This window comes from Hesperophylax consimilis, chromosome 26, assembly GCF_061612785.1.
Source record: "Hesperophylax consimilis isolate HC1 chromosome 26, BYU_Hcon_1.0, whole genome shotgun sequence".
In the NCBI taxonomy this organism is placed as follows: Eukaryota; Metazoa; Arthropoda; class Insecta; order Trichoptera; family Limnephilidae; genus Hesperophylax; species Hesperophylax consimilis.
The window spans coordinates 13,852,337-13,879,491 of NC_142861.1; the positions used below are offsets into that span (position 1 = coordinate 13,852,337).

At 33.6% G+C, this 27,155-nt stretch overlaps 1 protein-coding gene across 8 annotated transcripts in view; it reads right to left on the bottom strand.

The window, feature by feature from the left end:
• pum (pumilio) overlaps positions 1-27,155 on the bottom strand; it is a 419,525-nt gene that overhangs the window by 333,119 nt on the left and 59,251 nt on the right. For all 8 annotated transcript variants that reach the window (XM_089647469.1, XM_089647470.1, XM_089647474.1 and 5 more), the window contains one exon: positions 4,708-4,834. In XM_089647469.1, the coding sequence (XP_089503595.1) occupies positions 4,708-4,834 (127 nt within the window). The remainder of the gene's footprint in view (positions 1-4,707; positions 4,835-27,155) is intronic.

Here is a 27,155-nt window from a genome sequence, read left to right on the forward strand (position 1 = left end):
AATAAGCTAGGTCTAGTCTAGTTCACTTATATCTACTAGAACTAGCTAATGAAAGTAGGTGCGACAGTAATGAAGGGAATACTTGGATTTAATTCACAGAATTTAGAGAAAAAAATATTGATTAAAAAAGATATCTAATGAAGCTAACAAATATAATTATTACTTGGTAATTCAATCAGGATGTATCCATACGGCATTTTTCGAGAGTCGTAAAAAGATTAATTTAATTAGAAAGTTATTTGTAAAGAAACAGTCTTACTTATAAAGATTCCCTTATACGCCGCTGCAGCGATGGTATGGCTACACGGTGAAGAGGGCCGTACAGTGCTTGGGTTAATATATTTAATAATAATAATATTCATACAAGATTTTTTTTAGACTGGAACCACTTTGTTCCAATCCTGAAAAAGATTTTCAATTTCGAATTTCGGGTTTAGTTTCTAATCTAACGTTTTTTCAGATGACATTTGTGATGTCATTGAAGCGGTCTGCTTTGAATTACCTTGAAATACGGCCAATTTGTTTACAAGACACGGCTTTTATGCAAAACACAAAGGATACCAAATTATTATAAGCAATAATTATTAGCCTGAAACACAACATAAATAGAATAAATCTCCCGAGAAAAAATAAATGCCGCCAACGAGTGTATTGAGCCCGTACCCATTGCGTCAGGTGAACTAAGCCACTGTGCTATGTCGGCTTATTTTTAACCGCCAAATATTAATCTTAATATTTTAAAGCATAACTCGCAAAAACGTGTTTTTTCCTAAAATAATTAAATCAGCGCCATCTATGAAAGAGCAGGTTATGAATTCTTTTATATTTTCCCCTAAGGCCCCGTAGTAAGCGTTCAAACATGATTTGAAAGGAAGATATGGAAGCAGGAATGTTAGAGGGAGCGCGCTAATATTAAAAAAACCGATAATAATTAAGCGAAAATAGTGAACATATTTAATAAAACACGACTCTTTTGAAATAGAGCAAAAATCTCTCGACAAATGCTTTAGTTGCATTGAAATGTACACTGAATTTTTCAAGGCTATAACATCTTAAATAACAGAAAAAGACGTGTTTTTAATAATTTTCAGAGCTTACGTCGCAATTTTTTTTCTATCGAGGGAATTTCATATACTTAACGGTTCGGCATAACAAATGTATAGATATTATCTTCAAAAATATATATTTTTTGGAACATAAAAAGTTGAAGAGAAACTTGTCATAAATTAATACGATTAATAGATATTAATACGTCCCTAATCTTGGGGGTCGGGCGGTTTAAAAATCTGTCAGCCACTAATACTGCGGTATTGCGGCTAATATACGCAGTACGCATGCGCGTGATTATAAGTAACGTTTTCTACTAACCTGTTCTTATCCCTCTGTTATTATTATTTATTATTTTATTATTTATTATTCATTAACGCCATATCGGGCTTTACAGAGGAAATTGACAATTTATGTATGTAAGTGTAACATAATACATGGATAATAGCATAACTATACACAAAAAAAATAAAAATCAAATACTAATACTAAGATTAACATCAAATCCAAATAATAACACCCAATTTTGTAAATAAAGCAAAATATAAAGTAAGTATGTACATTATACATTCGTATATGTTTGTTGCAAACCAGTAAGACTGAAAACATGAAAATAATTTACTCGTAAGGTAAATAAAAAAAAAATTACAAATAAACTAAGGAGTATTGTGAGTTAAACGTTGGAAGGTATAGAAACAAGACTTTAAAAAAAAGCTAATAAATAAAACAAATTCATAACTAGCAAATAGGTCAGAAATTAGTTGCCTTTTGAAACTCACAAAATTATTAACACCAAATATATCAATAAGTTCACAGTGTTTGTAAGCAAGGTGATGCATTCTTGGAATTGGTGAATAAATAGAGTAGTTAGTATTGAGGTTATTATTACATTTAAAAGTGTCTTTGCTTCGAGTTTGCCTGGCAGGACGAAAACTTATCTATTGAAATTCAATATCTCGATATTGATAATATTAGATCGCATTAACACCAACATGGTTTGTGTATACGCTACAATGTAACAAAATCAACTTAACAGTATTAATTGCAAAATCACTTAGGATGAATGTAAGTCTATGAATAAGGTTAAATATATGGTGAAAAATTGGCTATCGGAAATTTTTTAAAATTTTAATATGTATGAAAAATTGTATAAAAAAATGTTGATTCTGTAGATATAAGATGTAAATTACAACTTATAAAAATTTATATGTAACTAAACTTTAAGCACCTGTTGACAAGCCAATTCAATTGGCTTAGCAGGACTTGTTTGTTGATATATATTAACTATTTATTCAATTTAAAAAAAAATATATATATACAGGGTGTATCGGAACGCACCCGACAAACTTTAACCAGCTATTCCTTAGCAAATTTGGAGTAAAAAATGTTATGTGCACTTTGCTGTCCGGTAACATTTTTTTTTAATAAAAAATTTACTATTCATATTTTCACCACATGTCACCAATGTTTTATCCTTTGTCAAAGTTTGAAAACCCGTCTGGCAATATTTTGTTCAAGTTTCGTTGAATAATGTACGTACGTACGTACGTTGGCGCGCTTTTACAATCACAACGAAATGGCACGGCACCATTCGTCTCATTTTTAACTATTGTTATTTAGTGTGTACGAAAGAGCGAGGACACTTTTTGACACACTTGCTAATAACAGCTGTTGGACACGAGAAACAATGCAAATGACAATGACGGAGTGTGGATTTTTTTATTTATTTTTTGTTTTTAATGGAAAAAAATGTTACCGGACAGCAAAGCGCACATAACATTTTTTACTCCAAATATGCTGAGGAATAGCTGGTTAAAGTTTGTCGGGTACGTGCCGATACATCCTGTATATATATATATATATATATATATATATATATATATATATATATATATATATATCATGAAAGATATCCATTGCAAAGGGCCCTGCCATTAGTCGAGCTGAAATAGGGCAAAGCTCATATGCTTCCTTGTGTTACCAATTAGATAAAATTGGACTTGTATTACGGGTAATCGAAGATCCGTCTAATTTGATACGTGCATAGCATCATTCAAGCGATCATTAAAAACGAAATTCAACATTTAGGAAGGAACATAATAATGCCATAACAATCAATACACAAAGTTTAAGACCGTAGACCAGAGCAGTCGTGCAAGAACGCGGCCTGCGAACCCATCTCGTGCGAAAAAAACAATCAATCTCTTCCATGGATATTATTTTCTCTATTATGTTTTACCCAAATATTTCATTAGCATTTCCAATATCCTTAACTCAGTTTTTTTTTAAATAAATACAATCATTTTGATCACATTAGTAGACCTACACTGCTAAAATCAATAAAATACGCATTGTTCTTCCATTTTACATTCATTATGAAAACCAACACAGAGGCATAAGTTTACTGACAAACTTTGGAACTACAACTACACTTAATCGGGGATGTAATATATTTTTGAATAAAACATTTTGTCTACATTATTATTATAAAGCAAATTACATTTTTTTTGATGGAACAGTAAGTACCGCAAATCTAAGAAATGTTAGAAATATTTTCTTTTCACGTTGTTACGCTTTCCGGGTAAATCCATTACGTTGAAATATAATGACAAAAGGTCATAATTAATAATAAATTTACTATAACATAAACTAGACATCACAATGTTCAATTTATTTATTCGTAAAAACCATATTCAAATATGGTATTATACTTTCTACTGGGAGTGTATAAATACAGCAGGAGAGTATCACACTATTTCGCGTACAGCTATGTTCGTATCATTAGTTCCCAACAAATGAAGATAAATTTATAAACGAACGTAATAAGTACATACGTGAAATAATTGGAATAAACAAAATAGAAATAGCAAGGCAATATTATTTATGAATGAGTATTTTCAACTAATTGTCATATAATATCATTCCAAAGATAAGGCAAAGATAATATAATATTATTTATTTATAAGATAAGACGATACGAACGTTTTCGTACGCCTAGGTCAAGGTTTTTAGTTTCATAGGTCCTACACATGATACAACGTTCAACTGAAAGTAATATCAGATTACTTTCGTTGTAATTGGGCTTGCGGGCAATTCAAGCGTTAGTAGTAATTGGAAGGAAACGTGAAGGCGTACTTAGAGAGAATGAAGTTTAAAATAACAACCGGAAAGATACGCATACTTCATTTTACACACAAAATACTACGTGTCTTAGAGTGGTTTAAAACTTAAGCTCGCAGGGTTCCGACGTTTTTCGACAAACGGGTAACATAAATAATGATTAAAACGCATTTGTATTGAATTCAATTCAAGTTCGTCTTTTTCTTCTCCCGTAAATCATAAATTAAGTCGTAATCAACAACCAACAACATAATTTTACATATAAATAATGTTCAATACCACTCGTGTGAACCAAGCTTCGTGCATTAAGTTTGTTTAACATTAGAAAATGAATAATAGGATACAATTCCAGAAACAGTGCCAAAGAATACTTTTATTATATCTGTGTTAATTTAAATATCGTACGCAGACCACTCGGATACGTATTGGATGGAAAGTGGGGAGAAAATGACGGGACGACAGAAATGACAAATTAATCAGTAGATACCTAATGAGCGACATATAGAAGCGTGTGTTTAAAGATGAAGGGTTGTTTGTTACCTTGCGCTGACCACGTGGGGTCCCTCCACATCTGCTCGTGGTTGAAGTGCAGCGGGGGAAGATGCGGCGGGGCCTTGCTCTCCCCGCCGGGGCCCTTATCCCACAGCTTCTTGGCTGCGGGGGCGATCTGAAACAATTCAAAACCAATTATTAAAATATATATTATGATGTCAGTCATGACTTGATCCATGTAGCGTACTATTCGGAAAACATATTATTATCTCAGGGGCACACCGACAACACAGATGCACCATTCCGATGTCAAGATACCTGCAATAGTTTCGCCCTACATACAAAATAAATTAAAATAATTAATTAATAAACATCCGCATACTCTCCCACCGATGGGGGCATAAAATAACAGCGTCGCTAAATGTAAAATATAATAATTATGTATTTAAGAATATTAAACCGTCTTTATTAAACCCTAGTACTGCCGCTATCCAAAGGGCTGCATAAAACAGTAGCTCCATCTTTCATGGAATAATCAATCTACAGGGAATGAACAGAAAGATATATTAAGATTCTTTGAAAACGAGTGAATTTCTAGAATATTATACAACGCTAAGACACTGCTACGAAAAATCCCAGAGGATTATCAAATTTAAATAAAAAGCTTCCTTATAAGCTTTGTTTGAACATCAAAATGTCCAAACATAAAAATTTAAGAACTTTATAAAATTTCTGCAATAGATAGATGTATTTTTAATAAACACGCTAGATTTATGATATATAGTAAAAGAAAAGTCTATTCATAGCGGACGTGAAATAAAGAAGTTGGCAGACAGAAGCGTCCACACATGTAAATAAATACGTCCACACATGAAATGGAATTTCATTCACGAGATGCGCCTCTCGCGCCACTACGATTGGCATGTTGTCAATAAAACCGTGTAGAGAGGTTAGAACATGTGTTTGTATTGTGAGGAATGCGTTACTAACTGATGTGTTACGAAACATCCACACTAATTATTCTAGCCGAATATTTACTACGTTAAACTAAATCATTTTAATGAGACTCTTGCTGTGCACTGCATGGATAATTTTAACAAAAAAGTTAATAATAAATTAACTAATTGTGGCCCTGTCCCAATGTTTTATTTTTTGGTTTAATGTGTGTGATAATATTGTCGTTGCAGAAGCAAGAAAGAAACATCGAATTGAATCGCTAGTCAAATAAATGTAAACGGAATTAATGAACTTCGCTACGCACCCACTATCTTGGCCATTTGCGGGATAAGAGGGTAGGCGAGGGTGAAAGGCGAGTGTTCTAAACTACAAAAATTACGGGATATAGTATAATAGTGGTATTTGTCAAACTAAAATTAATTAATATTTCCTTCGGGATCTCGGGGCCTTTTTAAAATTTGTTGACGTAATTTTCATGGAATAACTTTAAATGTCAAATTCTGTGGATATCGTATGGAAATAAATCGCAGAAAAATCATTGAATCTTGACAAATAAAGAGACAATTAGTTTATGTTACAAGAGAGAAAAATAAGAGGTTAAAAATATATTTTATAACGAAAAGTTTTAATGTTCGTTATTAAGTCAATGGATTTGCGGGTGCAATAAAATTAATACCTATGTACTTTTGCTTTCATTGTTTACTTTTTAAGTCTACTTATAAACAATGAACTGAGATTGGAGTGATTTAAAAACTTTTAATAGGAAAGATCTTTCAAAAGATAAAGAAACATTAATTAGTTATACGTGTAAATAATTTTAAATTAAACAATATTGTACTACCGACTTCAGAATAAGTGAGTACCGGCAATTAGCATTTTTATAATAATCATTACGCATTCATTTTTTTCGATTGACCTTCCACTTCTGGACCCCTAGAGCCGCCTCTGTTTAAGAACTCCATTCAGAATTGGAAAGTTGCTTGAAGTGGCTTTGGCCGTGTTCGGTGACCAGATCTAAATGGCCAGGTAATAATAATGATAATATTTGGCTAATTTATATAGGGCCGTTTTCGTGAGAAATCACCTCGAGGGCGCTGTACAAATATATTTCTTAAATAGTACTTTCCCACCTTCCTCTCCCCGTTACATTCAGCCTCAAAACATACCCCAATTGGCTATGCCAGTCTCACTGGCTCCAGGCGGTTGGGACTCTTGTGTATTTACACATTTTCAAAAAAATCAAAAAAAGAAGCGTTTTCTCATATGACAAATGTCAACCGTGTACAAATGTTGGGCGCGCATTTGGCGTGATTCTTGTTTATGCACCGGTGCCGAAGGGATCAATGACGCTAGTTCCTCGGAGCATCTTCCATTGTAATACCGCTATAACAAGGACAGCATACCTATATAAAATGAATGAAGCAAAAGACATGAATGCACCTACTCTTCCTACTCAATGAATTTAGGTTATTTAATAAATAACTAAATAAATCAACAACTAACTAACCATCACGCCGTTTGCGGTAGGCAGAGAGGACGGACCGCCAAACAACTCGGTCTTGGCACACACTTCTTGCCTCATTCACATTCATACATCGTCTCATACATACTCTTCTATTATTCAGACTCTTGACATGGCCCGACTCGAGTATCTGATTCACTTGATCGTGCCATGTCTTCCTCGGGCGTCCCCGACTTCTGCTACCATTCGCATTCGCTACCGACAGCCTTACCATTCTTCATACATTTAATCGATCTTTCTATCTCATCCATGCTAATTTCGGTAACCTTCAGTCCATCATCATTCATATCCGATTCGCCGCTGGAATCACTGTCACTCGCTTGGCTTTCGAAGACTTCCTCGAAATACTTCATCCATCTCTCTTTTATTTTTTTCCTCATTCAATGACGAATGAGGTTATTTAATGGAAAACATAATTATAAAATTTTAATAATGTTAATTAATCTATGCGCCCCTGAGGTGATAACTCACAAAAGCGGCGCTATAAAAATTGTCCAATATTATTATTATTATTATTACTTCGTATGGACGACGGGGGTCTGAAATAAAATATTTCATCAGGTTCGTAGTAGGTGCCAACTATTCCTAGATAAAATACAGTCATATGGATTTGTTTAACGCGTTCATTCGCACTCTGCAATACTGAAGTTCAATATCGTTTTAACTGTCTGCAGTTCAGCTACAATGCTAGTGTATAAAAGTGTTATAAGGTTGTTAAAAAAGGAGAGTCAAGCCGAGGAAATATCGATATAAACGTACGCTTTTATTATATAATTATGACAAGCCACAAAGCTTTTTTAAGAATACGCGAAGAAATATCCCTGAACTTTGAAAATGCTGATTAAAATTATATATTTCCCTTGTACGGCTGTTCTACGCTTTCTGTTTCTACACTTTTAGTCGAATTTAAGCAACGAAAAAACAATTAGCGAATTTGTTACGGAGACCCCGACCCCGCCACCTAGTTTTGCTTTAAATGCTACTTTGGCGACCCCCGTGGCGGAACAGAGAAATCCTCGACTCTGGGTTCTGAAGGAATGGCTTTAAATCTAGACCAAATAAAAGTGTCAAATAAAATCATACGGCTTTTCCACGTGTCCAAATAATATTTGGAATATGAACAAGAAGTAGTTGTATTATTCACTATCGTGATGGTGAGAGACCAACATTCATAAATGCCTATACATGTAGATATTAACTAGATCTGGATGGTTATTAACAAATATCATCAACTGTTATAATAACTTTCCAACTTTTCCTCTTCTTCATTCCTGTCCAGTTTTGTTCCTTTCCATAACAGTATTCAAACAGCGTTGACTTACTCATACATGTCTGGTTTCGTACAATCTACATAAAATAGAAGTTCCACTACATGTATAGAGGTTCCCTTCTAACCCCCCTCACCCCACCAGACGGAAAAAAGAATTTAAGATAACATGTGTGAAACAAAAGTAATAAAATGTAACACTTTTCTTGTACCGCAGTTGTCCCACGGTCAAATAAAGTAAACGCGAGTACCTTCGTACAAAGCAAAAATCGATGTTCAAAATCACAGACGTTGACGCATGCTCTTTGTAGATCTCTAGCTAAAATCTCGGTGGCGTGCGGTATGTACGATATACATAATAGGAGGTACATATGGGTAAAACGTATGTATCTAACGAATTTCCTCGACGCCGCGGTGTTCTCTCCGCTTTTTGCTGCCATGGCCCACTGCAGCATTTTATCGCCGACACGTCTGCGGCGCGCCCATGAAAAACTAGCCGGAAAACTGTCCACTTACTGAGTACACAGCAGCAAATAACAAGCGAAACGGCGAACTGATAACGTGAACATGTCAAATTATGTGATTATTTTCATCGATTGCTTTATCCGTGGTATGGCTAAAGCTGTGGTTAAAATCTACGATAACTTACCCAAAACTTCATGATGGTTAGGAATTGTTGTTCTCTGACAGGCGGTAGTAACAACTGAATGGAAATATATTTTAAACGGCGCTTTAGATCTACCACGAATTTAAACAACCGACTGACAGACACGCATACACGTACAACTACGACTAATTTGTAAAAATTACAATAAAAGTACATTTCATTGAAGAAGATAATTAATAATAAATTAACATTTATCTCCCACATTAACAATATAACCACTAAAGCGATGCAAATGTTGGGTTTCATATTAAGAACTTCAAAAGATTTCAAAAATTTAAAAACTTTAAAAATATTGTATTCATCCATTGTCAGAAGCCATTTAGAATTCAACTCAACCATTTGGAATCCATTTTACAATATTCATGAAAAATCTATCGAGCGAATCCAACATAAATTTTTACGAAACATAAATTATAGATTAGGTATTCCTATAGAAAACATTAACTACACCTCACTGTTGAAAGTCATGGGCCTTGCCACATTAAAAGAAAGAAGAATATGTTCTGATCTCTTTTTTCTTTATAAAATTGTTAAAAACATGTTTGACTCCCCTGAACTCCTTAGGTTGATCGACTTTCATGTGCCTAGTAGAACGGTTCGTCAGAAGGTACCTTACCATTGTAACATTGCAGGTACCAAAGCAGAAATAAATTCAGTAATGAACCGACTACACAGTGCAGGGAATAAATATTGCGTGAACACTAACGGTACTGAATGTCTATCAGCCTATAAACACATTATTATTAAATCTGTATGTCAAATATGAACTTGGCAAACATTAAATGGAGTATGTGCGAACTATTTCTACTACTCTGCAAACTATTTTTATACTTTCCTTTAATCATTTTCATTGATTTGGAGGATTTTGGCAGATTCTCTATTTTTCATCTCAATTATTTGTACCTATATTTTGTTAACTCGTATATTTTTGTATATTTTTTTATATAACCTATATTTATCATATAAAATATAAGATCTGTATAATTTATTATCTGTAAAAGCCCTATGGGCGTTTAAATAAATAAATACATAAATCTAAAAGGAAACACGAAACAGAACAAGATACAGAAAAAAAATATTTATTAAATAATCTGAAAATTACTTTGTGGCATAATTTTGAATGAAAATAAATAATTAAAAAAATATATTCTTACACAGTTGTTAAGGGACGGTGATTGGATAACTCATCAAAATGATAATTCAACACACCAATTTAAAAAATGATACAGTCATGAAAAGTAAAAAAAAAACTAGGTTACATAGTTTTTTGATGGCTTTTATTGACTTTATATCACTTTTAAAAGGTGTGTTGAATTGTCACTGTGTTGAGTTATCATATAAACGTTTTTGGTATCTTGAAAAAAAAACATCAAAAATGTAACCAGAGACTAAAATTTCATTTACATTTTTTACTCGAAATAATTTCAGGAATCATTGGTTTATAGTCAGTCAAGTACGTCCCTTAACTATCCCGCAGCCAAGTGGGGGAGTAGGTAGTACCCAAAATTACTATCCTACTTATATTAGCTTAAATACTTGACATATCATTTTAGTGTTTTACGTATTCCTGCGCAAATACATAAGTTACCATTAATAATTGGGATTTCTATAGTTTAAAATCCCGTAAGACAGAAAAATCATGGGGTCGTCGGAAGACCCACTTGGTTACAGACGTCTTGTTTGGCATCTTGGCCTGTCAAGAGAACCTGAATAATTTCTTAATTTTCATCTTGATGAAAAACCTCCGGTTTTGAGACATGTTTATAATTTAAATAGAGCTGATTTATTTAGTGAAATGGTTTAACTCTGGATGTGCAATAGAAGTTGCCTGATGTTTGACAAAATTAAAAAAGTTTCTTTCTTTTTTCTCATCTATGTTTGTGAAAAAGTATATATGCAAATTCTACGATAGTGTAACTGCAAAGTAACATGAAAAGCATTTATTGTACGTAATGATAATTATCATATGTACTTATATTTTTTCATTATAATGTCGGTTTTCCGTATTATTCGACTTGTATTATGTCTGTAAAAGCCCTTCGGGCATTCAATACATGATTAAATAATCTCAATGATTTAAAATAACGTTGGTTACGAGAGTACCTATAAGAAATGAGACATTTTTAGATTTAAATAAAAATATTTTAAGAGTTTTGGTACGCAATATAATCTAGCTTCGCTGATTGTATCAATCCTACCATTAGTCGTAACAGAATACACAATAGCACGGTCGAGACAGCCTCCTTCTCCGCAAATACCTTTAAATACAAACACTGAGGTTTAAGTACGCAATATAATCTAGCCTCGCCGATTGTATCAATCCTACCATTAGTCGTAACAGAATACACAATAGCACGGTCGAGACAGCCTCCTTCTCCGCAAATACCTTTAAATACAAACACTGAGATTTAAGTACGCAATATAATCTAGCCTCGCCGATTGTATCAATCCTACCATTAGTCGTAACAGAATACACAATAGCACGGTCGAGACAGCCTCCTTCTCCGCAAATACCTTTAAATACAAACACTGAGGTTTAAGTACGCAATATAATCTAGCCTCGCCGATTGTATCAATCCTACCATTACTCGTAACATAGAATAATAGCACAGTCGAGACAGCCTCCCTCTCCGAAAATACCTTTATATACAAATACCAAGGTTTAAGAGACCGGAATGAACGAGACACATAAAGTGAAGGCTTCGCTGACATTTAGATGGCGACTGTAGTTCAAGGGGCGTAATAATAAATTGGAAAAAGTTCGAATTAAAATTTATTTTAAGGGTACACCCGGTACATGGGGAAAAATTACTAATAAAAAAATATTTTGCTATCCCATTTTTAACCGGATTACTAATAATTTTAAGAGATTCTTAATAAAATAGCAATACTCATTTTTCTCCGTGTAGAGAGAGATATCAACGGAAGTATCATAAAAATTTTACTAGCGAGAATAGAAATACAAGAAAATAATAACCTACAGGACAGGACAGGTCAAATGAATGCTCCGCTCGGTGATTGCATACAAGGTCAATAAATATTTAAAAAAAACATCAACCCCAAAATATTATGGTATAACCTACGGGGTACCAAATCGAAGTATTTCGTAGCGCATTTTTAAAATTAGGAATTTGTTTACTTTCATATGTTTTATATTTTGCTATCCCGCGGGGTTTCAGCACTTTTTAAGTGAGTGATTGAAAAAAATATTAAATTTGCACCAATAACAAAGTGTGGAATCGGAGAGAGCGTTTTCCGTTGTTAGGCCTTTGTGAACTAATGTATTAGGTGGGTGACAGGGCTCGTCAAATACTTTTTACGTTAAAATATTAATAGTACCAAAGATGATTGATCTAGATGACTATGGAGAGTCCTGCCAGTGACAGTCATGTTTTTAATATTTTTTTCAAATCAAAGACTTCTTAAAGTATTTATTATGTGTAACCTTTTCAAAAAGATTATACGAAAATAATAGATTGATACGAAAAGTCCTCTTAAATGAATTATTTTACCTTTTTAACGTACCTAATTAAAAAAAAACCATAAACCAGTATCAAAGATAAATATTAATACCAATAATAAAAAAAAAGGTTTTTTTTCTATTTAATATCCATTAATAAAAATCCCGCAAACCTAGCGGGATACCGCAGGATTTCTAAATTCTATCCCACAACCCCACGTGATGGATTTTTGTGGTGCGGGATTTGCAAAACCCAATTAGTGCGGGAAAAACGGATTTACTTATAAACTAAAGAATATTATGCTATATGTGTCGGATCGTAGGCAGGAAATGGAAAAACCGTAAAGGCAGTTCGAATTATGTCGAAGAAGCTCCGGACAAAATTCAAAGCCTAGCATATGAAGCTTTTGCTCTTTGGATGGAATAAACAGGTATTTTTTGTGACATAAGCTTGTAAATTCGACCATTTTAGCGAGAATTAATGACAGTATTTGATAGCATACAAAATCAAAACACATACTTTACGAAAATATATAAAGTAACAAAAATGAAAATAAAAATCACCGTCATCGTATTTACAAGAAGAATTAGGTAGAAATTTGCATACTAATAAAAGATTGCCTAATTATTAAAATGGATAAGCAATAATCATGTATAATAAAATGAAAGTATAGTTTTAGTGGCAATTGGCCGCCAGCTGCTAGGCACACGTGCGCAGGACGCCAGCACGTTTCGACGATAATCGCTGTACGCAAACAAACACAGTTTCAGTGATAATAATAATAATAAAAGAAAAATGAACGTCGGAATGTAAATAGCATCAAAGTCTGCAGCCGATGTGATAATGAACGCGAGACATACACTTCACGCAGCCGCGTTGAGGCAGGTCGGAACCAATTCACGCTCGCACTACTATGCCCATTGCCCACTCCTCTCGTCGGTATCGCTCGGTGACTGAGCCCAGTGTCGCCGCTATCTGTAATGCTTACAATGAATGTAATGACATATTGTATGCAACAGTAACCGTGATAAGTCTTATCAACGGGCGTGATTATGAATACACGTGATTAGTGTGGGAACCGTTAGGAAAAGCGGCGTTTTGTTTCATATTCTTATCTCACCTTGGTTTTCATCGATTATTTAAAGCAGATTTATGAAAACACGGATAATATATTTAACCTACAATATTTTATGTTCAAATGTTAGTTTTTGTACCTATACTAAATCCTTCGATTAAAAGACACAATTTATTTACCAGAAAACAACGAGACGAGGATTTTATCGCTGCACAACGATCAAATAATGTATTTATTACACACGCCCATTGGGATTTTATGCATATTATTAATGTTGACTCATAAAATAACAATGATAAAGGTACAGGCATAAATGAACCATATTGCTCATACAAAAATAACCAATCAGTTATTTTAGTAGGAGAAAATATTTTAGATCAGTATTTCAAGCTTACCCTCATGCCTGTGACAGATAACGCTATATTCTCGTGGCTTGGCTTATAATAGCATATCTTATATCAGCGATATGTTGAAATAGGCCAAGCCATGATGCGTATAGCATAATGTGTCTCCGCCCTCAATAGTCATCTATTTATGTATGTTACGTTTTCATGTTTAAATCAAACTTAACTGTATTTAAAAAAAAAACATTTTTTACTAACCAAGTTTTACAAAAGGTTAACAATTTAACAATAGGTTAATTGTAATTTATGGTTTCAATACGCAAACCGAATTAAGAGTTAATACGTGTACACCTTAGAAATGAATGTTGAATTTTTCCGATGGAATCGGAGTAGAATGACTGGATCACATAGAAGACATTTATTCAACTTAATTTACAACGGTACAATATGATCTGTTGAAAAGTGTCTAGAATTACGGATAAAGAAACATTTATTTGGTTTTGTGTTGAAGTGTAAATTTAATTTTGAAGATCATTGATTTCACAGGAGCCAAGGAAGTATTGTTGATTTGTATACTGATTGATAGTTGTTGATGCATTCCGAAAATGTATTAAATTAAATAAAGTGGCATAACTAAATCTTAACTAAATAAATACACAATATCTTATTTTGGTCAAATAAATTATTTGTATCAGACTCCACTTATATTTAATAGCCTTCCAGAACAAGTTAAGTCATCTTATTCCTTTTGTGTACTTTTAAAAAGATTGTTACATTTATTTATTACAAAATAATACAATATTTCAAATTATAACAGTATGCTTATAATAGTAAAAATAAATAAATAGTATGCTTACAACAGTATAATTATAACAGTAAAATAAATATTTTTCCCCTAATAATTATATTACTCCAGGAGCTACTGTTACAAGGAGGAGCTACGAGTAGTATATAAAAAAAATAAAATTATTTGTGTTAGCCGAGGATTGCCAACATGTTTTTCATCATTGTCCTTTTTAAAATAATAGCCAGTAACCTATATATAACAATTTTTTTGTCATCTGTTTATTTAAAATAATATGTTATCTCCAATCAAATAACAACACTTAGTCACCCTACATGTTAGCTACATTATAATGAATTGGCTTCCTTCAGCTTAGTAGTTACCTCCCATTATTTGTAAGAAACATTAATGTTAACGAATGTTTAAATAAAGTTTATTTAGTTTAATTTTCATTATTTTGTAATTTATTAAGTTTATTTTAATTTGAATACAGTATTTTATAACATGAATATATAATATTAAAATTATTAATGTGAATTTGGAAATCTACAGTCCTGGTCGTAAAACTTCGCTTAAGCGTTGGGCGAACGAGTTCAATAATATTAATTATTTATATTTAACAAAAAAAACAGTCAATAATCCACAGCAAAAACATAAGACTTTTTAATTTATGGCTGGTTCCAAACCTGTTCCGATAATGCCTTCAGATGGCGAAGTAGCTGTTACGCATAATAATAATTACATATCAGAACTCGTTTGTGAATAAACTGTTTTTTACATATTGAATAAAAATATTGACAAATATATTTTTAAAAATTAGGTACGTCATTTTTAAAAGTTTTGTTTTTGTACATAATATTTTATTGTAATAAATAAATAAGAACGTGTCAATGCAAAAGCAGCTTGTATGAAGTTATGACCTGGTTAACTTGAATATTGATCACCGTTCGATGGAAACATGTGTTTCTGTTCAGTTGGCTAGTGTTTATCGCCAAGGTAACTTCATGAATGAGCCATCTTAATTACCCGACTTAATTCGATGTAACAGTAACTTGGCTGCGTCAATTTAGCAAAATATCTCTTATTTTTTACCTATTTCTTACAAAATTTTACCATTATCAGCAACATCCGTGCCAACCCTTTTTTTGTACGACACGGAGAAAACTTACTGAATAAAAAAAAATTGCTAACTTATTAAATATTTCTCTTCAAATTATTCTTATTCCGGTTAAAAGCGAGACTGCAGGCGTTTAAGGAATGAATTGACAGGTTTTCTAATAAGTCAAAAATAAAAAAATAATAATAAAAAAAATAATAAAAAAACGTTGACGTTATCGTTATAGTACCTTCTGTCCTTTTCGTTTTCATACAAGTTCTCTGTGGGACTACTATAGGCAATCTCTGTAGCGTTAAATGATTGTGATTACACGAGAAAACATATAGATATAAAATATTGAGAATTTACTCATAATCTGGTAAAATTATACGTATTCCTGTTAAAAACGGGATTGCAGGCCTTTGACGAATGAATTAACTGATTTCCTAACAAACTATCAATAAAACACGAATGTGTTATGAGGATGTCGGAACACGTGTTCATAAAAACTCAATATTTTCGCATTTCATCGTTGTGTACTATTAGGACAAACGCAGGTGCATAAATATGTGTTGCGATATATTGTGAACGTATTAAAGGTTGATTAGAAAACGACATGCTTTCCCGTGTTTAGCAGGATTTTAATAAATCAACAATTACTCACTTTTCTCCGTGCACCTTCAGCAAGTCTGGCGTACAGTCGGGTGCTAAACGGTTTGTCCCGGGGTTTTAAATAAAAACAAGGAAGCTTTTGGTCAGGGTTTGTCGATTGACCTACGATAGAATATAGAGACAATATCAATAGAAATCAGAATATGGTTTATGAAAATTATAATTAACTAGCGCAGACCAACAAAAAACTACTGGATATTCATTTAAATTGTGGGGTTTGTGAAATAAACGAAAGATAATAATAAGAAAAATAAACGTCAAATTGAGAGACGATTAGAAATTTACATTTCGAATGAACACGCAAAATTTTAGTACCTATTTTATCGTTTGTCTAAATCGTTCCAACAATCAGTTCCAATTTTGAAATACAAATCGTTCTAGGCTTTATTGAACCGGAGTTACAGACATATACATAATTTTTCTGGGTTTATAAAAAGACACTCGATTATTTCAAAGGCTAAGATGTATTCTACTCGCAGTATTTAATTAAAGCATCTGAAACATTTCTAGGCGACCAAACATTCAAACAAAAACACATGATTTTGCATTACTACGTATGGCATCGCCTTAAATGATTTGGCTTAAACAATTTTCTTATGTGTTGGGTTTCATTAATTGTTAAATAAATTATGTTAGTAATACAGGGTGTATCGGCACTAACCCGACAAACTTTAACCAGCTATTCCTTAGCACATTTGGAGTAAAAAATGTTATGTGCACTTTGCTGTCCGGTAACGTTTTTTTTTAATAAAAAATTAATTAAACATATTTTCACCACATGTCACCACTGTTTTATCCTTTGTCAAAATTTGAAAGCAACATCGCAACTCTCGCGTGTTGCTGCGAACGAAGCCCGTATTACATAATCCAGTACCAGAAAAGAAATATTTTATTTAACAATAATGATTATTCACATTTTTCGTATGCGAATCACTGATTGTCTTCTTGTATTGTACACATCAGTTTTATTTTTGTATCTAAATTGTTTCACCTCTGGAATGCTTTGGTTTCACCTCTTACGCGTTTCACGTATTAAATAGTCTAATTTTGAAACTAAGAAACTAATTAGTAGATTTCCTGAATTTATAATCGAAGTCCAATAATTCTGAGCACTTTTAAAAACAATTTTCCTCACTTAGGTACTTATCAATAATAATAATTGGATTATTTGAACAGCGCCGTTGTTTTTTAAATCACCGTAAGTGCTCTGTCAAAATGTTACTTGCTAGGCTATCCTACAACGTATATTTTTTAATAAATTTAGTTATTTACAACTTCGCGGAATGTGATTTATGAATATTATTGCTTATGTTAAAAGCCTTCCAGAATTACCGGAATATAACGAGCAGCTTGACACACTTAAGTTTATTTCCACTAATTTGAAGGTACAAAGAATGTATAGTTTTAAAAACAATCCCGATGAATCAAAAAACGGTTCATATAAAACTGCTGCGCAACACACTGAGACAAAGGAAAGCACTCACACAAACGTCATGACTGCATTGGATTGACCACCTGCAAATGAATGCTGCCAGATTGCTAATTTATTTAAACAATAATTATTAAATTTTATTTAAAATATCGCAATTTTTTTAAAAAATCGACAATAAATTACAACTATAATTTAAAAAAAATATTCTTAACCCCACGCTTTTTCGTAATTGATTAATTAATTCAGAATTTAAACGTTGCTTGAAATGACTAGCCGTATTTGGTGACCAGATCTGAATATCCAGGTTCAGAATTTAAACGTTGCTTGAAATGACTAGCCGTATTTGGTGACCAGATCTGAATATCCAGGTTTAGAATTTAAACGTTGCTTGAAATGACTAGCCGTATTTGGTGACCAGATCTGAATATCCAGGTTCAGAATTTAAACGTTGCTTGAAATGACTAGCCGTATTTGGTGACCAGATCTGAATATCCAGGTTTAGAATTTAAACGTTACTTGAAATGACTAGCCGTATTTGGTGACCAGATCTGAATATCCAGGTTCAGAATTTAAACGTTGCTTGAAATGACTAGCCGTATTTGGTGACCAGATCTGAATATCCAGGTTTAGAATTTAAACGTTGCTTGAAATGACTAGCCGTATTTGGTGACCAGATCTGAATATCCAGGTACTTCCTCACCTTCCACTCCTTCCCTTAGCCATAAAACTTACCCCAATTCAACATAAAAATTGTTTAAATTATCGGATGTAATGAAATGCATAATAATTAGACCCCAAAATACTTAATTATTCAGGGAAATAAACCCCTGAGTCATCAGTTGGAAATACCAACGACATTAAGTGAAATTAACAATGCAATAATCCTATTATTGCATTGTTTAAAATTTCACTTAATTATTAGCATTAGCAAATAATATTGGGATTAGCAAATAATAATTTACGACAATTTACTCGGAAATCAATAAAGCCAGAATAATAAAAAAAGAAAGTTATCACTTACGTCGTCTGTAAGTGGCTTTACCAAAGTTTGATAATGCCGTCAGAAGGTGAAACAGCTGTCACGCGTAATAATAATTACAACTAGCAGAACTTGTTTATAAACACACTGTTTTTATAAATTTTTTAATAAGACTGTTAAAATAAAAAAATCTCTAAATTGAAATGGAGTTCTACAAACTAAACTTAAAATCAAATAAATTTATTGCGAAGGTTCAAAGTACTGTACTGTAATATTATATTAAATAATTTTTACGTGTTTAATTATTGTTTAAAGTCAGATTAAAGCGATTAAAAAACCCACCTGGCAATTCTTATTCGAGTTTCGTTGTTTTTACGTATTGGCGCGCTTACAAGCATCAGTCGTCTCATTTTTAACCATTAATATTTAGTGTGTAGGAAAGAGAGAAGACGCTTTTCGACACACTTGTCGAAAAACTTGTTGAATGCCGACGGGCATACTCTTCTACAGATTTTATTAAATATTGATATGTAGGTAATATTGATGTGTAAATGAATGACATTGTGAGAATTTTACCAATAAATAATAAATGAAAATGCGGACATGTAGTTTATGTTAATTTTTTTATTGGAGCATTTGTTCGAAGTGACTACCATTATTTTCGATGCAAGCGTGTAGTCTTGTTATATTTTGATTATTTAAGTTTGCAGGATTTGCTTTAATTTCTGCAGCGGCTTCCATCACTCGTTCGAGCAGTTGCTCTCTTGAGGCTATTGGCTTAGCATACACTTTTTCCTTGAGAGCCCCCCACAGGTAGTAATCCAGGGGGGTCAGGTCGGGTGATCTTGGTGGCCAAGCAATGGCCGGACTTCCACGGCCTATCCAACGACCAGGAAACTCGACATCCAAGTAGTTCCGCACGGCAATCGAATAGTGTGGTGGGGCTCCATCGTGCTGGAACCACATTCTCCGTAGTAATTCGAGGTTCACATCTTCCAGAATCTCGCCCAGTTGCACTTGTAAGAACTCCAAATACATCGGTCCATTTAGTCTGGGAGGCAACTCGATTGGACCGAGTATTTGATTTCCCAGGATTCCTGCCCACATGTTGATGGAAAATCTGTCCTGGCTCGACGACTCCCGAACAAGCTTGGGGTTTTGTTCAGCCCAATGGTGCAAGTTGTGCACATTTAGCACTCCTGTTTTAGTGAACTGTGCTTCGTCGGTAAACAATATGTTTTTCATGAAGTCTGCATCTCTTATGACATTATGCAGCATTCTTCTGCAGTACACGACTCTGGAAAAGTGGTCATTCTCCATGAGGCCTTGGCAGCGCCTATAGTGAAAAGGTTTGAGCCCGTGCTTCTTCAGAACTCTCCATACCGCCATGTGTTCCCTGTGTCCTATCATCAGAGCGACCCGACGCACGGACAGCGTGGGGTCTTCGGTAATTAAGTTCAGGATTCTCTCCTCAACTGCCACAGGAACGATGTTGTGTCCTCCGCCGGCGCCTTCAATCCGTCCGATGCCACAGTCACGCAATTGTTGATACATCTGAAACAAAACAACAAATAACAACTGCTTTTATTATTCAGCTCAGTAATAATGTCAAATAAACAATCGCGGGCTTTTTCACTCATTTTATTTTTAAAGAACACTTATTTTAGGCACATATCAGAAAACTTACGTTTTCTCTTCATTTATTTCATTTTTTTATAGTAAAATGTATAACAAAGTGTTTTAAATTATAATTTTCTTAACTAGGTACGGTTGATATCTTGGATTCACAGGGGTGAAATTGAATTCAAGTAATTTAAATAATCCCATGGTGAGAAAGGGAGTGAATTCAATTGCAGTGAATGATGCATTTATTAGAGATTAAAATTAATTAACTTTTTAAAACGCCGTTTAGTGACCACTGAACACAAATCACCTAAAGTACAATTTACATTTTTAAAGTTGGTGGCCCCTTGTTATGTTTTTAATGTTCCCAGTTTAAATTTCAAAAGCGCTTTTTGGCATTATCAATGAATGTAAATAGTTTCAATAAACAATTGATAGGGTACAAACCTGGACAAAGGTAGCATGGTGTGGGACGCGTCTTCCAGGAAACCTCATGCGATACTCCCTTACGGCTGCTCGTGAATTTCCATTGCAAAATCCATAAACAAAAACAATATCTGCTTGCTCGGCAGGTGGATAATTGAGGGGCATATTTCAACAGTAAAAACTTAGATAACAAAACAAAAACGAAACTAGAAACTTGATGACATGCGAACTCCCAAAACAGCACTGACCACTGATACGAGACGGGGTGGCGGGAACCACACGGGACTTGAGACAGAATATGTGTGAAAGAGATGACAGTAGCGCGGCGTTGCCAATTATTTTACCCCTATACTGTGGGCAGTAGCGGAGTGTGGAAATTTTATTTATTTTTTGTTTTTAAAAGAAAAAAAATGTTACCGGACAGCAAAGTGTACATAACATTTTTTACTCCAAATGTGCTAAGGAATAGCTGGTTAAAGTTTGTCGGGTTAGTGCCGATACACCCTGTATAACATCAATACTGTTTTTTTCTTCATTTGAAGAAATTTATAATTTGTTTATAACAAATTATAGAACGTACAAAAATGTCTTATGTTTTGACATTTAAATGGTATTTTAAAGCTCCAATATCTGACTGCTTAAAATTAAGTTGCGAGATTAAAATTAATTAATTAGTTAACACAAATATATTCCATTTCGAACAGCTCAAGTTGCTAAACGTTGGAGGTCATTTGAACTTTTCTAATTTCCCACTCTGATAATAAATTCCATTAAAAAATGAAAATCTCCGGCTCATAAAATGTACAAAACGTGAGCACGAACGGATGATATAATAATAATTCAAAAGCATAAACAAGTAAAAATATATTTAAAGCGGGAGAAGAACGATGAAGAAAACACATTTTGCGAATACCGAATACATACATAAATTAAATTTGTCGCTGAGCTCGTTGCCGAGTTTCGCTACAGCAGATACGTGTAATCGAGGAGCGGGGGTTGGGCGTTGGGGGAGGCGAAAGTGGGTGGTAACGCGGGTCGTCGGTCCGCCCTTGCGAGGTCGCGGGCGTTGAACCTCCAAGGCCGCCCCAATGCGCAACCAACCAACCGGCCGACCTGCATAGCAAACGTTATCGCTATCGTGCACTATTCAATCAATCGACTTATATCGCTTTCTCCCGGTCCTCGTGGAATTGTTATAATTAGTTATAAGTGAGGAAAGAAAAGTCCTAAATTAGAAGTTATTCCTTAGTAGGAAACTGTTTTTATTACTGGGTCTCAATTACTGACCAAATACTACATAATTCATAACTATTTGGCTCTGAACTACTATAAATAAAATAAAAATTCCAAGTTCACCCAGCTTTGTGACGCTTTTACGAAAAATTGTTATTATGTTGTAGTTCAGTGGCGATTAATATGCCAAGTACCAACAAAATTATAACCTTAAGTTTCCAGAACGTCTTAGGACGGGATGAACAAGCTAGCGATTTTAAAAAGGTCATAATGTTTATGGATAAGGGAATTTTTTTAATAAAATATTGTATTGTAATAATAATAATTAATAGTAATAATAATATCAGCGCAGAAATAGAAGGATTTATGCTTGCCATTCAGGATAGAGTCACTAATACTTAAAATTATAGGAAGCATATAATCAAAGATACAAATCAAATTGATGATTTATGAAGAAAATGTTTCGATTTCCGGAAACTATAGAACATATTATATCGGGATGTTCTATATTAGCACCGTCCGAGTAAACATTTAGGCATAATCAAATTTTAAAAATAATTCAATAAAGTTTGGTAATTAAACATAACTCGATTGACTGCCGTAATATAATACCATATTATGAATATGAACCAAATTCATTTTTAGAAAAAGAATTTTATAAAATATAGATATTATGATAAAACTATACTAACAGACCGAACGATTAGTCATAATAGACCCGATATAGTTTTACATGAAAAAATTAAAAAAAAATTACTTATATCATTGATGTCGCTATTCCAAATTCCTGTAATATTCGAAAATCTGTTAATGAAAAAATAAGAAAATACACAGATTTAGGAAATGAGGTTAAAAGAATTTGGCATTATCAGACTATAAAAATATTACCATTCGTTATTTCGGCTACTGGCATTATACCTAGCTCTCTAATTAAAAATTTAGGCGTATTAGATCTAACAAAAAAATTATATATAAAGATGCAAAAGTCGGTAATTTTGAATACATGTAGGATAACGAAAGATTTTTTAAATATTTATGCTGAGGGATCAGTAGGATTTATAGGCCCTGTTAGAAGTTCTACCGAGCCGAACCCTCTGGTATGAAAATATCTGGAGTCGGTGAATTATTTTCCCATTTGATCTCTGGTGAGTTGACGTGTTGTTCTTGTATTGTTTTGTATTTATTTTGCTTATATAATGCACTTGCATAATCTTGATTGACTAGATGATCATTTGTGGAAAAGTGTGTGGAAGGGTTTAGTTTTTCCTATGGGGAAAATTTAACCCGGACATAAAATCGGAAAAATAGAAAAAAGCAAAATAAATAAATTAGCAGACTTCAATTTGATAGCTGGTTCACTTATTGTAGAATGTAGATAATAATCGAACATCTTCCATGGAAGGTTTAATCAAAAGTAAAATTAACCTTTTTAACTGGCGTAATTTGAAACTCATATATTTCATTAGTTACTGAGGGTACTAGAAAAAATAAAAAATGTTTCAGCATTCACTTAAGTGTAGTTCAGTAATAGGTTAATAAATCAAGCTTGTTTTATGATCTCTTGTACAGAGATAATAAATCCCTTAAAATGATTAACCCCCGTACACCTCAGATTTCCGAGGCGATGTTTCAGTCCCCGCGATCACGCGACCTAGTGTCCCCTAGCCCGCTAGTGTCCTTGTGTCCTCGTGTTCCTGCCGTTCCTGGTGTCCCTAGCCGCTAGCGCCTTAGACAATATTAAGCGAAAATCGATTACGGTATTTATAACGTTTTATTAATTTAGTAGAGTATTAATTGAAAGATATTATAACCAAAAGTATATTTTTTCTTCTAATTTAATACATTACAGACAAATTCGCAGAAAATCCGGCGTTAAAAAAAAAACGAAAAAAATGTATATAAAATCTTTTTGTCATCGAACTATAGAAAAATGTATTATTTTTGACAATCAAATTGATATTTTAAAGCTACATAGTTCATGAAGTTATTTTTGGTAAAAATTCAAGACAGAAAAAGAAGTACAAAATTCATGAGGTCAGAGATCACCGCTGGCTAGTTTAAAAAAAATAGTTATGCTAGTTATTATTACACAAGCAGGTTTTCTTGCGTACTCAAATTTATATAAGAAATGACTTTAATAAATTGAACACAAATACTTTTCTTTATACACTTTTTACAATTCCATGAATGCTTATGAAAATTTTATAAACGATTAACAGAGCTTTTGTTTCATACTTTTATAACGCATTTCGACGAAAATTGTGATAACGGAAAACCGGCAAAAATACCAAATATATCAGTTTATAAATGGGCGAAGAAAGTGTGCACGTTCTTTAACTGATACAAAAATGTAACATTTCAAAAAATAATAAACATCTATTAGAATGACGATAAGTGTGCGCGAAAGTAAAAGCGGGCGGGTGTAATTTTAGTCTAACATCTATTTCAGGGCTGTCCAAACCACGGCCCGCGGGCCGCATGCGGCCCGCGGTTTAGATTATTGCGGCCCATTGAACCTTTTTTTAACCGACTTCAAAAAAAAGTCCGGAAACAGGAATTGATTTTTTTAAGCTCCTCGCTGAACGTTTCCCGAAACTGACGAATTTCGGGCAAAAAATGGGCTCGATGATGGGCAGTACCTACCTTTGTGAAAGTGCATATTCAACAATGAAGTTTATTAAATCGAAATACAGGTCTTCATTGACAGATACTTCACTTAAACATGCACTGCGCCTAGCTACCACTAGTATTGAGGTTGATGTTGACAGAATTGTAAAAGACAAATTAATGAAAAAGTAGATAATAAAATAACGATATTACGTATTATTACCAGTATTTTATTTTTATAAATATTTTGCGGCCCACCAATGTATTTAGTCTTTTTTATTGGCCCTGGGTCCCATCTAGTTTGGACACCCCTGATCTATTTGAATGACGATAAGTGGGCGCGAAAGCAAAAGCGGGCGGGTGTAATTTTAGTCTAACATCTATTTGGATGACGATAAGTGTGCGCAAAAGCGGGCGGGTGTAATTTTAGTCTAACATCTATTTGAATTACGATAAGTGTACGCGAAAGCCAAAGCGGGCGGGTGTAATTTTAGTCTAACATCTATTTGAATTACGATAAGTGTGCGCAAAAGCAAAAGCGGGCGGGTAATTTTAGTTTATAGATTTTTTCTTTCAACTTCGAAGAATTTGTTAAGGTTTCTTCGGCTCTTGTTGAAATGTACAATTGTTCTTGTTGAAAGAAGAAGAACAAACACGACACCTAATTAAATGATAACATTTTATTACACCCCGGTATTCGTAATGGTACTTTTATTGGTTCGGTTAGTTGAAAATATTACAGGGCTTTAATTTGGAACTTGAAAATAATCAATAATTAATTCCAGAATAGTTTAATAGTAAAGAAAATAACTATTTTACCATTGCTACACGGACGAGATGCCATGTTTAAGAAACTTAGTTGAGAAACAAGTGCGAAACTAAAAACAACATTGTGATTTTTATGACTTCCAAAACGACATAATGTGTATTCAAGCGATTAAATCGAAACAATATTAGATTATATATATATTTCGAGAATTACCATCAATAGCCTTTAGTGTGGGGTGCATTTATTTTCAGTGGGTTTGAGTTACGTGTTCATTATAAAGTTGCGTAGAGGAGAAGTTCTACAAAGTAAAATATAGAGCTATATGAAGTGTCTCACATTAAAAGGATAGTCAGGAAAGAAGAAGAACGAGGGAGTGGCTCAGCGTCGCGCGCGGAAAAGTTCTACAAGTTGCATTGTTCAGCCTTTAACCGCAGCACGAGAGTTGAGCAGGATGGAAACTGCTAAATACTTATTCAATGACTTAATGTTGTTTTTTGTGAATGCGTGTTGTACTTCATTCTCCTTCTTGGTCAATGTTTCAGTCTTGAAGTTTTCGTCAACAGGGCAGATTACCGGCTCCAATTTCTCCAATATTGACTATTAAGGCTAAAACTATATATTTTCATCTAAATCTTTATTTTGTTATCAGCAACCTAATTATATCCAATCGAAGAAGGCTTCAACAACTCTATTACTTATTTCGTACACAAGCTCAAGAGGTTAACAAAGTAAATGCGAGTTGAATTGATGTAAATTGAATAAACATAAGTATCAACAACATTTTTTGGACGCAAACCAACATATTCACTCACATCTCATGTCATGTTATGTCCGTCAGGACACCCCTCGTGGCGAAAAGTATTTCAGGGAAGGTTTGAAAATGGTGATGTTTACAATTGCACGAAAACCACTCACCAATATCAACATTATTTCTTCATCCAGAGATATTGGCAAGGACAACACGAATATTGTATGTATACTGGTATCTACTTTCAACTAAAAAAACTTGGGGTCTACTACCTACGTGGATTATGCGAAGTTACGGAGACGAGCAAGAACAAAGAAGACGTGAGCTGATGGAATAATGTTACGAAACACAACAGTGTGAAAGTGGCTTATTGTCCAAAGTCTAACATAACTTGCGCCATGATGTTTTCTAAGAGGCGGGCAGGGTCACCAAATAAGTAAGACAAAATTACCAAAAAATATCCACACGAAAAGATCACAAAACTAACCTAAAAAAATCAACGTCTTTCCGTTCACACTAGAGTAAACCAGATCAACCAAATCACGGTGGTTCCGAAATATAACTATAATCTAAAATAAAGGAAATAAATAAATAGAGGAAAGTTTTATTTAAAACTATTTCCCATCACATTTAGGTGTGCCTACTAAAACTAATAATTAAAAATACATACTTTTATTGTTATGGCTAGTGGCAACCCTGGCGAAAAGCGATAGGCGATCATCGCTGATGGAATCTAGATCACAACACGATCTGGCCTGTGAGTGGGTGAGGCAAGAGGACGAGCTTACACGTACTATACTACCACCACCAGCAGCAGCACGCCAATCACTCCTG